We start from the raw sequence: 17,294 nt of genomic DNA, 5'->3' as shown, positions 1-17,294 counted from the left end.
GCTAATATACAGTATAAAGACAGAAAGAGAACATGTGAAAAGAACATTTGCAGAGAAGTTTTAGGCTTTAGGGCCATAGAGAGATAAACAGAGCTGATCAGACTGCCGCCTCTGCTGTAGAACTATGCTTGCTCAAAGCCAGCAGACTTATGTAACTGCCATGAGAAAGTCATTTGTACAGTACAGAGTTACTATGAACTGTTTCACATCATCCCTCTGAGAATGAACTCTTTTCATCGGTTCTGGAAGTCCTCCTTATGGCATTAAAGCAGCTATTTGAAAAATCATGAGTAGCCAAAACAAGAAGCCTTAGAATTAGCGTGATGGTAAGTGCATTTATATTTTAATGTTGACAGCTGCTGTTTGACCTTCATGAAATGAGGTGTTGATGTCAGTCAATTGTACGGTGGGCTGACTTCCATGCGCCGTTCACCTAGCTGGTGGATGACACCCAAACGGTTTATATAGCAAAATCATTTGACTCAGGCATGTTGACATGGGGGCCGGTGAGGGGAGGACTTGTTCACATATCAGTGCTGTTCTAGGAGAATGCTTCACCAGCATAGCTCATGTCAGAGCCAACTTTTTAAGATTCACATTTTTCAGGAATTTCATGAAAGCTAAATGGGACTGTATACCGTATCAAAATATTCACATTTTTGTTTAGCAGCAACCTCAGTTTGAAGCCTTTATGAAGACCAGACCTGTGTTACATGTGACTCCAATACTTCCTCCTTCTGGCTTTGGAAGTATACCAGTTTATTATCATTGAACATGTAGTGTTAAGGTCTGTACTCACTCTAGAATAAACTCAGGTGAGGCAGCAACTAAAGACCACCTCAGGCAAGAATGTGTGCATATGTTGGCCCCAAGACATCAGCAAGATGATCTCCCTTGAACGCCACACCGATGCTAGTGTGTGTGTACCCAGCTTTAGACTTAAAGAGATTAAAGGCTCTGAAACAATTTTGTAAAAATAAGGTAGGTAAATTGACTATGTAAGCATAGTCACTGTCTAAAGATATACCAATCTGATGTCGCCCCTTCTTCATGATGTGTTTCATGAAATCAGTCACCTATTTTGGTCAGTCAACTACAAGCTATTCACAGAAGTCTTTGATTGACAGCTGCCAAGAGTAGCTATGTCTGATGTCACACATTTACTGATTGCCACCAAGATGACGATGATACTGCTTACTAAAAATTCAAAGGTCATGTAGACATCAATCTTTGTGGCAAATGCACAGGAAGACGTGCCCATGAGATTTTTGTTTGCACAGCAGTACTATTACAGGATTCCTGGATATAGGCATTGCAAAAGCTCTCCACATCTACTAAATAAGAATTTAAGACAATGCAGTGGCTATCACCAGCATTGTAGGCCTAGCTGGAAATCATTTTGGAGTTAGAGTTAGGTGTAAAGTCAGTGTTATTTTTAGACCACCATCAGTGAAAAGTTAATAGCTAGGCACAAAGTTCAGATTATATCTACTGGGGAGGAGATGTCACTGTTTGTGAAGGTGTCAGGCTAGCATGGTTCAGGTGGTGTTAGGCATAGGTCAGTCAGGGTTCAGGTGGATGCCAGGAACTAGTAGGGGGGGGGGGGGGCTTATGTTAGGCTAGTGTTAGGTGAGCAGAGTTTGGGGTCAGTGCAAATGGTTTGTGCTGTGTATGGTGTCATTTAATTTTTGGATATCGTACACCACAATCAAATTGTATCAGTATATCTATCCAATGATATCAAGAGCAGTTCACTGGAACATGTAAAAAGGTAAATTATAAAATGCACATTGGAAGCCACATAAATACAGTTAATAGAAAGAAAACAATATTTTTTTCATTTGAATCAGAAAAATGAAGATTCTGTTTATTTAAATGTTTTTTTTGCACTTGTAATCCTTTATAGCAGTCAGATGGATTTGATGCACTGCCATTTAATGAAATCACAGTGTTGTGCCGTGAAGTTCATATAACTTGACTAACTAAACCTTTGGCATTGTAAGTCTGACGGAAGAGCTTGCTCTGTTCAAGATAAATCTAGGCTTAAGAACCTTCCTTGGCAGCAACAACAAATCCAGACAGGGACAGCTGAAGCGCTGAAGATAAAATCCATCATGAAATCCATATTGCATGCAAGGACAGAATCAATATTTTCTGTCAGTGAATATATCTAAGCAGACTTCATGATGATAGTTCCTGACCTCCGGGATGGCTGATAAAGTTGTGAACATGGACTTACTGCAACATTGTGGAATTTCGGCAGACACCAGCAGGTTCATGCTTACACGGCTTGTAGCAGGGGATGGCATGGTACGGGGTGTACATTAGTCATTTCCATAAATCTTTGGGTAACAGTTTCTTCCGGTTGTTGGTGTGATGAGCCGAGTTGTTGTCACGCTGACCTGGCTTTCCAGGGTGTGATAAATGGGACCCCTGGCTGTGAATTATGTATGAGTGCAGTTTGTTCTGTACTAGATTAGCAAGATAAAGTTACTTCTTAAAGCGGACCTGAACTCAGAACTTCTTCTCTGCTCTAAAAAGATACACAACAGCATAATAACCCTTAAAGAAAAACATTTCTTTGTTACAGCTGATACAATAAATCTTTAGTGTGTCTACTTTCTGCTTTCAGCAGGCATAGGGTTAGCATCCTGTGTTTACAAATTAACGGCTCTGCCGTAGTAGAGGAGATTCCTGAGCTGACACATCAGAAGAGCTCAAATTACAGTGGTGATTAGTCACAGATGCATACAGAGTGCATTTCTCTATGTTTTCCTTCTGTCCTGTGCAAGAGTTCAAGTCCACTTTAAAAGGACTTTAAATGTTATCAAACAAGAAGGAAATAAGGGAATGACCTGAGCTGTTGACACAATGAGACTCATTTGCTAAAGCATCTTCAGAGATTTCCAGGCATATCCAGTGAGACCATCACAAGTGATTCAGAAATGCTTTTGACTGTCAACTATTATGTGGCAAAAGATTGCAGTATTCAGTTGGGTCCAGGGCCGTTTTCAGGCATGGACGAACCAGGCAAATACGAGGAGTGTCAACTGCAGGAGGAGGCACCACAGAACTCCTAACAAAGTAAGCTTTATAGGATGTTTATACCCAACTGCCAATTCGTATACCCAATTGCCAATATGGCAGATTCATTAATGCTAATGTCCAAATTAGGCTGTAATTGTTTTATATTTGGTCTCGATTGATTTTTCCAACTCTTCTGAATTTCCAGAACAATATTTCAACCTGCAAACACCCAGGCTTTAAATAAAGTGTATACTTTTTCTTATAAACTGGCTACACACCACTCATAACATTTATAGATAGGCTTTGTCATGTAGGTTCAGTGAGCTTGGGCCAGTGAGGAGTATCTGCCCTGGGAATAATCTCTGTATCCTTTGCAGATTTATTTTGGGTAATAATATAATTTGTGTATATAGATCTTTTATTTATTTTCTTGCACTTATCATTAAAACTGTCATCTTCCAAAGTTTTACCAGCCACTTGCTCTGACCAGTCAGCGAAAACGATAGATCTTCAGAAATAATGGCCCCTCAACTGCATTTGTGCGCCGACAGGGTCATATGCATAGAGCAACCCTCCCACGCCCTGTTGGAAGTACATCACTGGGATTCCCACGTTTCCCCATCCTATTCATGTAGTTCCAAACATGTGCCATGCACCAGCATATTTGCCATTTATGAATCACATATTGACTTTCATTACATCTACCACTAATGCAGAAGTCCGACAGTAATGCATTGTTGACTTTGCTACCGGTCGGTGGCCGATTAGGCACTTCTGGCGCGACATGACGTGACAAGAGTGCTAGGCCCATTGCCTTGCATTGTTGTGGCGTTACCCTGCCGTAAAAAGTAGTAAGGCAACACACACTTGCAAAACAAGTGTAAAATGGGACTCAAGTAGAAAACTTTAAAGGACAAATGTAATGAAAGGTATGTGGTTTTAGCCCTGCTGGTCTATTTGGCTACAGTTATGTCTGAATCACACCAGAAACAAGCATGCAGATATTCTTGTCAGGTCTGACAATAATGTCAGAAACACCTGATATGCTACATGCTTGTTCAGGGTCTATGGCTAAAATTATTAGAGGCAGAGGCTCAGCAGGACAGCCAGGCAACTGGTATTGTTTAAAAGGAAATAAATATGGCATGCTCATACAGCTGTACCTCAAGCAGAATTCATCAGCATAGGACACAAAGTAGACAATAATATATGACTGCGCTAACAAACGAACTGCAGAAACCCAAAGGACAGCATAAAATATCCCTCTCCCGTGAAAAACGTAGTCAAATGAAAAACAAAATTGTCCCCAGTTATTTAATATATTACCTGAAGCTGCAAAGGGTTGCTGCGATGGAGTGTGATGGAGTAGAGTTACCTGTTAATGGTGCTGCAGTACTGATTGGGAGCCTGGGCAGCAGCAAAGAGGCAGCGGAGAATAGTAAGCATAGCTCTGTACCAAGTTTGTTTCAACAGGCCATGAGATCAGTTTTGTTATGAACGACTGGACCTAAATGTTATACAAGATGAGAATAGATCCAGTACAGGCATACATCATGTGAAAAGTGTGCCCGGAAATTTGGGTGCACGATGAAGCCGAAAAAGGCTCAGCATGCTGTGGCAAATTTCCTGGCAGAGTTATATACTATTCCCCCTTCTGTACAGTGGGGGTAAGATGCATTTTGATTTTCAGTGAATGCTAGTAGCCAAATTCTGCTGTTTTTTTTATAATTTAAGCTTTGTCTTTTGCCGGCACCAAATGACTCTCTGGACACAGCTATAACTAAAATTCCCATTAGGACGTATGGCGGCACCTAAATGTGCTCGGACGCATGGTGCCCTTTTTACATGTCAAGCTCACTCCAACCTGAATTATCGCAAATTCTTTCTGTTTTAAGAAAGCAAACTTTTGTTTTTCTTTTTACATGACTCACCAATACAGGGCTTTCTTTAGTCAATACAGATGCCGGAAAAATTTTTGATACTGTATATGGGATTAGACAGCTGCATGAACACTTAAACTTGCTGATGGCCTCGTACTCTCATCCTACAGCAACATTTCAAGCAGGATTAAACGCTTTTTCTAATAATAAAAAATGAATTCTACATTAATTGAAATGTACAGTATATAAATAGTCCCCCGCATAAATAGTTATAATAAGTCAGATAAATGTACCTATTTGAACCTGCAGTCCCTTATTTCCTTAGCCGAAAAAGAGGAAGTAGTTTTTTTCAGGGATTACGAGTCTTTGGCTCTTTCCTGCGTTTGCAATTTTGGAGCGATTGCTAATTTTGGAGTGGTTTCAATTTTTGGAGCGATTCTGTGGTGATTGTTGGAGTGATTTTGGAGCGATTGCATTTTTCATGCAGAAGTGAGCTCAAGATGGATGCTCACCCAGGATGAATATAAAGAAATGTATTTACTATGGTGCCAGGCTTTAACAATAAAATGTGTCACAGGTACAGTACATTTATCGTGAGAGTGCCAAATCATTTTTGTTATTATTCATCATGTAGAGAGATTAATAGCGCTTTAAGCACTTTTATCAACTCTACCTCACAATTATAATCCATAGAGTGACTAGAAGGTCAACTGTGGTTAGGGTGAGTTTGCTTCCAAAATGTTCATTTAGCACATCTTTGTTTGTGTCTCCAGTAAGTTTTTGGGTCTGATACAGTCTTTGTCTAACCAATTGCTATGGGAAGACAGAAAACTTTAACTTGAATAAGTTGTCAGAAGACATAAAGCAATAGATTGACTATTTATAAAAGCACTAATTTTGGAAATCTACATTTTCTAACATGTAACTGTACTACAAGGCTAAGGCAAAGAAGCTTTTTGATGGTGACATTAAATAGTAGGTTTCCATGAGGTCTCTGATTTTTGTTTCTCCTCCTGAAATTACTTTTTATGCAGAAACGTGTAGTAGGAACCCAGAGACAAGGGACAGTGTATCCCTGATATATAAATATTTTTGACAAATATTACATTCCACCAATATTTTTTTAAAAGTTCAGCTGGAAAGTGAGATATGTGTTTCTGTCTCAAATAGGATTTTTTTTAAGATATATAATACAAAATAAAATTGGCTAGATCTACATAATAAAATAAAATCTCTTAAAAGGTAATGTTTAGTAGAGATGTGGCGAACGGTTCCCGAACCGTTCGCCGGCGAACATCTCTAAATCCATGGGCCTCTTACTACTTCCGGGTCGCAATGACCCGGAGTAGTACGCCTGCGCTGCCCGGCGGAGCGCGTCCTAGATCGCGCTCCCGTTGCCGGACACTCTCTGCGCATGTGCGTGACGTCATGAGTGACGTCACGCTCATGCGCAGAGAGTGCCCGGCAACGGGAGCGCGATCTAAGACGCGCTCCGCCGGGCAGCGCAGGCGTACTACTCCGGGTCATTGCGACCCGGAAGTAGTAAGAGGCCCAGAGAGGTTAGCCAGGCGAACTGTTCGGCCCAACACTAATGTTTAGATGTTATAATACTGAAATGAGACAACATAAAATATGCCCACATAATGAGGACAGACTGAATGTGATGACGCTCAGAAAGAAGGTGTTTAATCCAAATATGGTGGTGGACCTCCAGGTTTTAACTGTTCTGGCTCAAAATCAAGAAGTGTATTAATACTAAGCTACAGATCCTTCACAGGCTATTCCCTTACTTAACTTAAAGGTGAATCTTAGTGAATATAACTTTTTATTTCTTTTTACAGTATTAATAAATGATTTAGTCAATATTTGCCAGATGTAAAATCTTTCCTCTCCCAGATTTACATTCTTAAATTTATAACACATGGTGACATTGTTACCGCTGGCAAGGAGCATCACTGTGGGATGTTTGTTGTTAAGAGATAAGAAACAGCATTTTTTCTCCCAGAGTTCTCTGGGGTAGAATGCTGTGACATCATAGCTTAGGCTAAGCATCACTGGGAGCGTGGGATTACATTCCAATAAACAGCAATATATAGATATAAGAAGTGTTTCTGATGCTGAAACCATAATAATTGTAAAACTGGATATGGTCAATAATGTATAACATTAACTATATGTCCTCTTTCAAGATATTTTTATACAGGATGAATGAAGATACAAGGAGTATACTATGACTGACCAGAATTTATTTTATGGTTCTATGAGCTGTACAAAAGTATTATGTTTATCAATAAAAACATGGAATCTCCACAAATAAAATGTATAGATCTGAAGGTTTGTCTGAACAGTGTATACTTTACCTGCTCATAACATGAACTCTGTCATCTTATAGCTTGGCTGTAGATGATGGAATTATTCTACTATGTTGTTTGGGATGGGACCTGTTATACTTGAGGTCTGTCAGTTTGTGGTACCCTTCAATCATTCAGCCACTGTCTCCTAAATACATCCACAAGCTTCTCTCCCTCAGTACATCACACACAACCTACCCAGACCAGTCAGTTGTACTCATTCCCACACCCACTAACAATATACAAGTAAGAGGTGCAACAGAACACTAAAAGAAAAATCACCTGGTCTAGATTCATTTTCCCTTGCCTGTGTAGGCCAACTAGCACTAGAGTGTTACAGAAATTTTACATTTGGTACTACACCACAAAGCCATGTGCTTGTAAAATTAATGTTTTACATGCTGCTAACCATTTCTATACTGTCTGATCATTAGATTGTTTGTGCACATCGAGCAAATACTTGTAAGTCTAAACTTACTTGGCTAAGTAAATTCAAATACTAATATATTATGTGATAATTTTGCATGATCATTACATGAACACACAGGGCCGGCGCTACCATAGAGGCAAAGGAGGCAGCTGCCCCAGGGCCCCAGAGCTTGTAGGGGCCCCCAGTGGCTACAAGAGGAAAAAAAAATCAAATCGGCCTTATAGTTTTTGAGAAAATCGATTTTAAAGTTTCAAAGAAAAAAAAATACACATTTAAAAACCTGCCGACTTTAATGGTTAATAGCAAATCCACCTTAAATGCTAGAAACCCTAAATTTGCAGGGTATGTTAAGGAGATCATTAGGAATAAGAGGAAAAACAATTTTTCAAAAAAACCTTATAGTTTTTGAGAAAATCGATTTTAAATTTTCAATGTAAAAAAGTATACTTTTAAATGCGGTAAATGTCACTTTTAGTAGCAAACCTAACGGCAGTGTAATTTTACATGCATCAAACGAAAGCGCAATAAATTTCGTGACGGGGTTTCCAGGGGGTCTATACGCAGCCGCAACGCTTTGGCCAGGGATCGCTATACAGCCGCAATATGGCTGTATGAAGATCCCTGGCATTTTTTCCTATTTTCCCAATTTTTTTTTTATGTTTAGAGTGTGGGAATTTTTTAAAAAACAAAATTATGTGGGGTCCCCCCTCCTGAAACTTTTTAACCCCTTGTCCCCCATGCAGGCTGGGATAGCCAAAATGTGGAGCTCCGACCGATTGGGACTTCACAACCTGACTATACCAGCTGCAAAAAAGGTCCCCTAATGCCGATTTTTGTTCCGGGGTATATGTTGGGGGGGCCCCGGGTTTATTTTGCCCTGGGGCCCCATTGTTGCTTAAACCGGCCCTGTGAACACATTAAAAAGATCAGTGAAATTTGAAACAAGGTAGCAGTGCTGTCAGTTTTTTGTATATATTGTGTTTTGTTCAAACTCAAATTGTTTGTATTGGTAAAGATCAAGTTGAATTCTTGTTTAGACCTACTGTTTTTGTACTTATTTATCCATGTGAGAACTGCGCAGTGGTTGATTAAATAGTGATAAGGTCTGGTAATGTTGACCATGAACAACATACCAGCCCTTCAGACCGGTGAGGAGAGAGGCACAAGTGTCTCGTAGCTTTGACGTCACTTGACATTTCCACGGCTCACTCAAGGACTTTGTATATCGTATGGGTAATGAATGAGAAAGGGCCTCACGTACAACATTGTAGTATAAATAGTAATGTCATTAACATGCCTTGCATTGGAGAGGCTACCTAATACACAGTTAATGACAGACTTACACATGCCTCCGCGTATTCTGTTATCCATAGGTTCGCTATTGCCTTTAAAATATGTTTACCTTATAATCAATAACAAAAAAGTTTATATTGTTGGGGAAGTCTAATTACATTATAATATAGTGTTTTCAATAACAACATGCTGCTATGTTAAGTAGTTGCATTGTGTGCCTTTTATGGATAGTCCCATTGAGCACCAGCTTGTACAACCCACTGAGATTTGGATTTTTTGTATATATCATTTATTGAAGAAAAGAGAAAACTTCCATAAACAACAACCAACTCTAACAAAAACAATACTTTTTTAATATAATTTATTAAAGAAAAGAGAACAGAGATTTGGATTTTAATACCCAAAAAGATAAGAAGCATATTATTTACACCATTGAGCCAGCTGTTAGAATAAAAAGGGGGGTAAAGAGGTGCCCAAGGTGAATAAAATACATCAAAAACAACTAAAATATAAATAAATGACGTGGCTTACCTCAATGATGACACACCCATATAGGAATGGATATTTATTAGTAAAAAAAAGCACAGGCAATGCGTTTTGTGGGAACTCGCCCACTTCCACAGGCCAAATAAAGTGCCACTAAATTCTAGTAGCCGCATTCAAGGTGCCTTGAGTCCCGCTACCGACATTTAGTGGCACTTTATTTGGCCTGAGGAAGTGGGCGAGTTCCCATGAAACTCGTTGCCTGTGCTTTTTTTTTTACTAATAAATACCCATTCCGATATGGGTGTGTCATCATTGAGGTAAGCCACCTAATTTATTTATATTTTAGTTGCTTTTAATGTATTTTATTCACCTTGGGTGCCTCTTTATCCCCTTTCCACTGTGTCTCACCCCATTCGTGGGGTGCTCCTACACCTGCCCACTGGTGGTCTCTGTCACTACCTAGTTTGCCAGTGTGCAAGAGTTTTTTCAAGAAAGTGATCTTCACCAGGTCACCTGGTACCCCGAGTTGAGGTTTGTGCATCTCCACCTGCCTGCAGTGGTCGGTTGCCCTTCTGCAACCTTGTGAGTATTATTTCAACACCATTTAATTTATTCATTAATCTCTGTGACTTACTGCCCCATCTGTGCTCCTGTTGTCTCTGTGTTTCTTTCCATAGGGTGCATATACTCACCCTCAACCTTCTTGCAGCTGTTACAATGTTTGTATTGGGTTGTGCAACTTGTGTTCTGCATCTAGTACAAAACATTGCCACTGATAAAGCCACCAATCCTAGCCAATTTTCAATGAATGGATAGAACCATTTACTCACTGATCATCTAGGTCACATTTATACATCATATGAAGGCTGATTGTAGCAAATTCCATGATCTCACCAAAACTTAGCAGAACGGGTGAAAAATGAAACTGGGGGACCTTAAAAGATTCAAGCAAAACTACATAAAGTAATCTGTTCTGGATCTACATACCCCTGTGCATTGTCCGTTCCTTTCCTTATTCCACTCCCATCATTCACTCCTTGAAAAAACAGACCTTTGGCTAAAGTCAAATTTTTATTCAGGAAGAGGCACGCTTGTGGCCCTGTTAATAAGATGCCTTTATCCACTTTGCTTTAGTGGTTTCATAGCCACATGCATTCAACATTTAAGACATGATTATGGCCTGATGAAGTGATCATTTTAGCCATAAAACCCATTGTTTTGAGTACCACATAAACTTTTGTGGTTATTAACCTGTTTAACTTCTGAGGAGGTAGCTCTATACTTACACTTTGTCTTTACTTTTTATTTTACTTTTTTTTGTTTTATCCGTTGCTGGGCTCCTCCTGTGCAATCACTTTTTAGGGTCTGTTTTTTCAGGGTTTTTTGAAAAGTGAAGTGATCCATTTCTCACTGGCATCAGTGGGACCATCTGTAAAGATGGGTATATGCCTACCTGCTTTTACAGTGGTTGCCAGTTGGTTTGTGAGTACTCATTTACTATTGTTTATTATTCACCCTTTGCAATACTTACTACATGAGATGGGCTGCTGGTATTATTCTTTATTTTTTGATGTTTCCTCAAGTCCCTTTTAGAGTGCCTGCCACCGAGACATTTTTTAGGAAGCAGATACAGAAACTATGCACGTCATATGTCAGTGCAGGCATACATACAGTTTATACTACACCAGAATCCAATGGGTTGGCAGTTATAGTACACTATTTTAAGCTGCTGAAATGTATTTGATTCCCTTTGCTTTGGTTATGTTGACAGCATCTTGGATGTGATTGTTCTTTTATAGCTGATACGTCAACATGGAATACAAGAAGAATACCTGTACTTGGTCCTTGAGTTTACCATTTATGGACTGAGAAAATTCTGTTTGCAGCCCTGTTGACAGGGCTATAACTTATGTAGCGGCCAAAATCGTGTCTTATGTGTATTTTCGATTTTTACTAAGAGCTGCCTCTTTCCCATACTCAGGGAATAACACATAAATAGCTGTAGAATGTTGTAAAAATGTTGGAAATATCTTATTTTGTCAACAAAAGCCCATGATTGAATAAGGACAGGGGTCCAAGGTGGGCTTTTCTCTCATAAAAATGTATAGAATTCTGCTTTAAATCTTATGATATAATCATTTATGTCTATAGGCAATTTCCAAGTAATTTTCACACTTGTTCCCATCTTCCTCACAAAAGTTTAATACTGCATAATATTTGTAAAAAAATTTGAAAAGTGCCAATACCAAAATGGTACCTATGTTGTCTCAGGTTAGAAGTCATGTGACGTTCATCTAGCTTTTCAAGTCCAGTTTGTACAGCTGCTAGAGAAGTGTTTATCAACACTATTAAAGCATGTACCTATTTATTATTTTATTTATTTATTTATTGTATCTATAAAGTGCCAACATATTACCCGGCGCTGGACATTAGTTAAGATTACAGACAATATTTAGGGGTGACATACAGCAATAAGACAAGACAATACAGGAATATAAGAAAAAACAGATCATGCAGCACAGTATGAGTACAAGGTAATACTCAGTCAGTCACTAGATGGGAGCATGGGGATTAGGCAAGTTGAGTTCACACAAATGCATAGCATGGGTGCATAGTAATGGAGGTGCATGATCAGGTAGGACATACAAGGAGGATGACCCTGCTGAAGGCTTACAATCTAGAGGGAAAGATAGGAACATGAAAGGTAGGGGACCAGAGTTCAGCTGCTGGAGAGATAAGTAAACAGCGCACTGTTACGGGACCCGGTACCGGAGCTGGAGGAGGCGGAGGAAGACTGCGTGGGAGCAATCTGTGCGGATGGGGCTGAAGGAAGCCCCAGGTATGTATAAAAATGTCATATTTTCTCGTCTCTGGTTTCCCTTAAGCTTTAAATTAACTAAACATATTTATTAAGGCCTATTTATGCATAATTCAGATTAAAATCTCTATACTATCTAGATAGTAAATAGACTGACTATAACAAGTTTAACTACCCCCAAAAAACAACACAGGTTCCCACAGGGGTATGCGTACCATATGTTGAGGACAAAGGTGCTCAAAGAATGTCCGTATTGTAACCACACTGCAGAATGTGACCTTTTTCCTCTAGCTCTTCGCTGACTACTACTGTATGGTATGGTATTACCATGTTCTTTTGTGTCAGTCCACCTATGTAGTTGATGCTTGTTGGGTCAGGGTAGGCGGAGGCAAATTGTTAAGAATGGAATTATGTATACAACCTCATGATATAAAGCTAGCGACTGTTCCTGTGACCTTCAAAGATGCCTAGGGTACCATTTAGCCTTTTCTTATCTAACTAAGGCTTTATTTGGTCCACTAAATGAAAAAATATACAGGGCGTCCAATAAGTTAGGACTGGGCAATATATTGTGAAAATGTATGAGGTTTGACCATGGATAGTCAGTGTGGGTAGCAGGAAAGTTTTTAGGGTGGCCTTTGAACTCTATCTGTCATGTTGGTATTTACGATACTAGATTCAGCTCACATTTTTCAAATAAGACTGAGGTGATTTACAACATGTTTTTAGTGTACAATTAGATGAGAAAAACACTTGCGAAGTTAAACAAGACAAAAGAACAGAGGATAGAGTTTCATGATTTGTTTGTTTGGAAAAGTGTCAGTACTATCCAGTATATAAATGCGCAACAATAATAGGAAGTATGATAGTAATAACGAATGATAAAATAACATTTAGTTGGATTGTAGCTAACAAATTTCATTGAAAATTCCATACTGATATTTTTACATCAAAATTAACTGAAATCAGCCGCCAACCCTTAGCTTTGGCCCCTATTGATAGAATTTGTACAGTCATTTTTTTTTCTCTTCCTGGTTTACCACCTAATCCTAAAATCATAAACCCTTAATCTTGCTTTTTCAGGGAACATTGCCTTGCTGTAAAAGATCTCTACTGCTTCAAAGAATGGTTATCCATGGAAGACAATTCCCGTAGAGGAATATATAAACCTAGTTTAATGCTGATGTCACTTCCTGATTGTGAAAAGCTTCCAAGCTTGCAGAAGAACCCCAGATCATGCATCAGGATTCCTTATTTTGGTAAGCCACTGTGGAATTGAATGGCTCTATCTTTTTTCTTATGCAAACATACACATAGATAGACTATTTATGATAGTGTCAGAAACCTAGAGATTATGGAACCTAGTTGAAAATCTCACCAATTGAAACATCAAGTAGAAATGTAGACAACTGTATTTTAGGTTAGCACAGTGTGTGAGAGGATTAGAACCTCTGCCATGTTTGTTTTCCAATGTGCATCTCTATTAAGGTGGCCATACGTGACTCAATCTGCCACCAGATCGACTATTAGTGTGCAGTGTGTGGACAGGCAATTGATCCCTTTCTGCACATCGATATCCAACCATGCACGCCGATATCCAACCATGCCACCCCCAAGTTTATATGTGTCCCCCTTTTATGCACATGGTGAGTGTTGAAGGCTCACCTGCCCATTGGTGCAACTCCCGGCCTCCTTTGGTGTCTGGCATGACCGCAAACATCTGTACCATGTGACACTGATACATGTAATGATGTCACTACATGCAATGGTGTCACATGGTACAGGTGCTCAAGGACACCGGAGGAAGCCAGGAGTCATGCCAGTGCACAGATGAGCCTTCAACACTTACCATGGGCATGAGAAACGCACATACACCAATGACCAGGGGTCCGTCAGTTGTTGGGAAATCGATCACCATTACCGACGTGCGCCTGATCGAGCACTTGCGACCAAGGTATTCCAGAATACACAATCAATCCTTTTTTCCGATTTCAGACAGAAATCGATTGAAAAATTCATTGGAGTGGTCATGTTGCAGTATTGATTCTCCTCCGATTCAATAAAATTATTGGACGGAAGGTCGATCGGCTCGCACAGTCGAGTAATGTATGGGCACTCTTAGAGAAATTTCCTTTTGTAAGTGACATAATAGGAAGTGAGTGAATATCAGTAAGGACAACTCAGTTTTAAATAGTGCAAAACCACAGAAGAGGAAGCGGTGGGCACAGCGGTGGAGAAGGGGGATGTCCCCCCCGTTCCCTCACCTGGGGCTCCCCCTTTTTCGCTCCCCTCTCCAGATATCAGCAGCGGGCCGGCAGCAGAAGACTTACTCTATTTCCGGTGCGGCTGATCTGTGCGCTGCTACTCTGGTCTAGCCCAGAGTAGCGGAGCACAGATCTCCATCGCCGGGAATAGAGTAAGTCTTCTGCCGCCGGCCCGCCACTCATATCTGAAGAAGGGAGCGAGAGTGGGGGAGCTCCAGGTGAGGAAAGGGGGGGAGACGTCCCCCGTTCCCCATCACTGTGCCCACCGCTTCCCCTTCTCTGCGCTCCCGCTGGGGGACACAAGGCTACCTAATATGGGGACTACTTTACCTCTGGCTAAATATATTGGGGACATTTACCCCTGGCTACACATACTGGGCACATATACCCCTGGCTACATATATTGGGCACATATACCCCTGACTACATACTGTATATTGGGGACATATACCCCTGGCTACATGTACTGGGCACATATACCCCTGGCTACATATACTGGGGACACGTACACCGCTGGCTACATATACTGGGCACATATACCTCTGGCTACATATACTGGGCACATCAACCCCTGGCTACATATACTGGGGACACCTATACCGCTGGCTACATATACTGGGCACATATACCCCTGGCTACATATACTGGGGACACCTATACCCCTGACTACATATACTCGGCACATATACCCCTTGCTACATATACTGGGCACATATACCCCTGGCTACATATACTGGGGACAGCTATACCCCTGGCTACATATACTGGGCACATATACCCCTGGCTACATATACTGGGGACACCTATACCTCTGGCTACATATACTGGGCACATATACCCCTGGCTACATATACTGGGGACACCTACACCGCTAGCTACATACACTGGGCACATATACCCCTGGCTACATATACTGGGGACACCTATACCCCTGACTACATATACTGGGCACATATACCCCTTGCTACATATACTGGGCACATATACCCCTGGCTACATATACTGGGGACACCTATACCGCTGGCTACATAAACTGGGCACATATACCTCTGGCTACATATACTGGGCACATATACCCTGGCTACATATACTGGGGGACACCTATACCGCTGGCTACATATACTGGGCACATATACCCCTGGCTACATATACTGGGGACACCTATACCCCGGCTACATATACTGGGGACAGCTATATCCCTGACTACATATACTTGGGACATATACCTTTGGCTACATATACTGGGGACATATACACCTGGCTACATATACTGGGGACATATATACACCTGGCTACATATACAGAGGACACATATACACCTGGCTACATATACTGGGGATATATATATACCTGGTTACCTATTCTGGGGAAACCTATAGGCCTGGTTACTTCCACTGGGGACACCTATAGACCTGGTTACCTATACTGGGGGGCACCTTTTTTGGGGGAACTGTATTTTTGGGGAACCGCTGCTGCCAGATTAAGTGTATTTTGGGGAACAGCTGTCAGATTATATGTATGTTGGGGGAACCACTGCTGCCAAATTATGTCTATTTTGGGGGAACCATTGCCATATTATCTGTATTTTGGAGGAACCACTACCAAATTACATGTATTTTTGGTGAATTGCTATCAGATTACATGTATTTTGGGGGGATACACTACGGCAGAGCTCAAACTTCCCTGGCAGAACTTTTACACCACTGCTAAGGTCATGTATATTTGGCCCCACCCATTACCATGCCCACATTCTGTTGCATGGCCACACCCCCTTTTTACAGGGCGCATTAATAGTCTTTGTCCCCGGGCGCTGAAAGCCCTAGCTACGCCTCTGGTGGATTCTTATAAAAAAAGAAAATGAAGGTCGGCTTTAGCCCATTCATTGTCAGTGCCTCAATGTAAAATAAGTTTCAGTTGGAATTCTGCTTTATTATTTAGTTGATCTTTTATAATATTCCTTAGCATTTTGATGTTTTTACATAAAAGAGCGCAATCACATTGTCACTTTTTTTCTTTTCCAGAGCTGCATAAGGAAAACATTACTAGTAAGTTGGAAAATATTTTCTTCCCTGCAAAAATGTGTTTCTTCTTTTTTTCTGTGTTAAAGTTTCAAAACCCAAATCTGAAATTACAAGAAAGCAAGAAAAATCTGTTGCTCTTCGGAAAGAGTATTTCATTTCATTTACTACAGAATACAGTATTACTAATTTGAATATGATTGCTTTATCCCATGCTTCCTGAATATTTGACCTCCTATAATATAATTAAATGCTGCTGGATCACGCAGGAAGTCCAGAATGAGATACACGTTATCAGTTCCTCTGGTTTCTAATGTTCAAATAAATAAAGTAAACCTACTACTTCCTTCATTGACAAAAATTAAGAGTTAGGCTCAGTTACCACTGGAGCAGATGAAAAATGGACACAGTAAGCACATCCACTAAGTGGACGCTCTCCATCCATTTTGCATGCCCTCTGCAATGTCCACTTCCTCCCATCCGAAACAATCGCCGCTCATGTGTCTCATCACCTCTCAGTCCCTCTGTACTCATCCCGGATGCTGACCGAGCATTTGGCTCTCCATAGGAAACACTAGACCAATTCTCCCTATCCCAAGGATGCGTTGCAGAGTGGCAAGTGTAAACGGTCAGTTTTACGATGATCGGGGAAAAGACAAAAAATGTCCGTTCTCCACCCAAGTGGGGACACAGCTTTTTTAGACTATAGACTATGCTTATCACATGC

The 17,294-nt window shown here is 40.6% G+C and overlaps 1 protein-coding gene across 1 annotated transcript in view; it reads left to right on the top strand.

Moving 5' to 3' along the window:
• The window catches only part of MUSK (muscle associated receptor tyrosine kinase), a 206,873-nt gene that overhangs the window by 129,274 nt on the left and 60,305 nt on the right, over positions 1-17,294 (top strand). Inside the window, exons 10-11 of the mRNA XM_068234339.1 lie at positions 13,369-13,544; positions 16,571-16,594. Coding sequence (XP_068090440.1) covers positions 13,369-13,544; positions 16,571-16,594 — 200 coding nt within the window. The remainder of the gene's footprint in view (positions 1-13,368; positions 13,545-16,570; positions 16,595-17,294) is intronic.

This window comes from Hyperolius riggenbachi, chromosome 1 (assembly GCF_040937935.1).
Source record: "Hyperolius riggenbachi isolate aHypRig1 chromosome 1, aHypRig1.pri, whole genome shotgun sequence".
In the NCBI taxonomy this organism is placed as follows: Eukaryota; Metazoa; Chordata; class Amphibia; order Anura; family Hyperoliidae; genus Hyperolius; species Hyperolius riggenbachi.
This window is presented reverse-complemented; position numbering and strand designations above follow the sequence as displayed.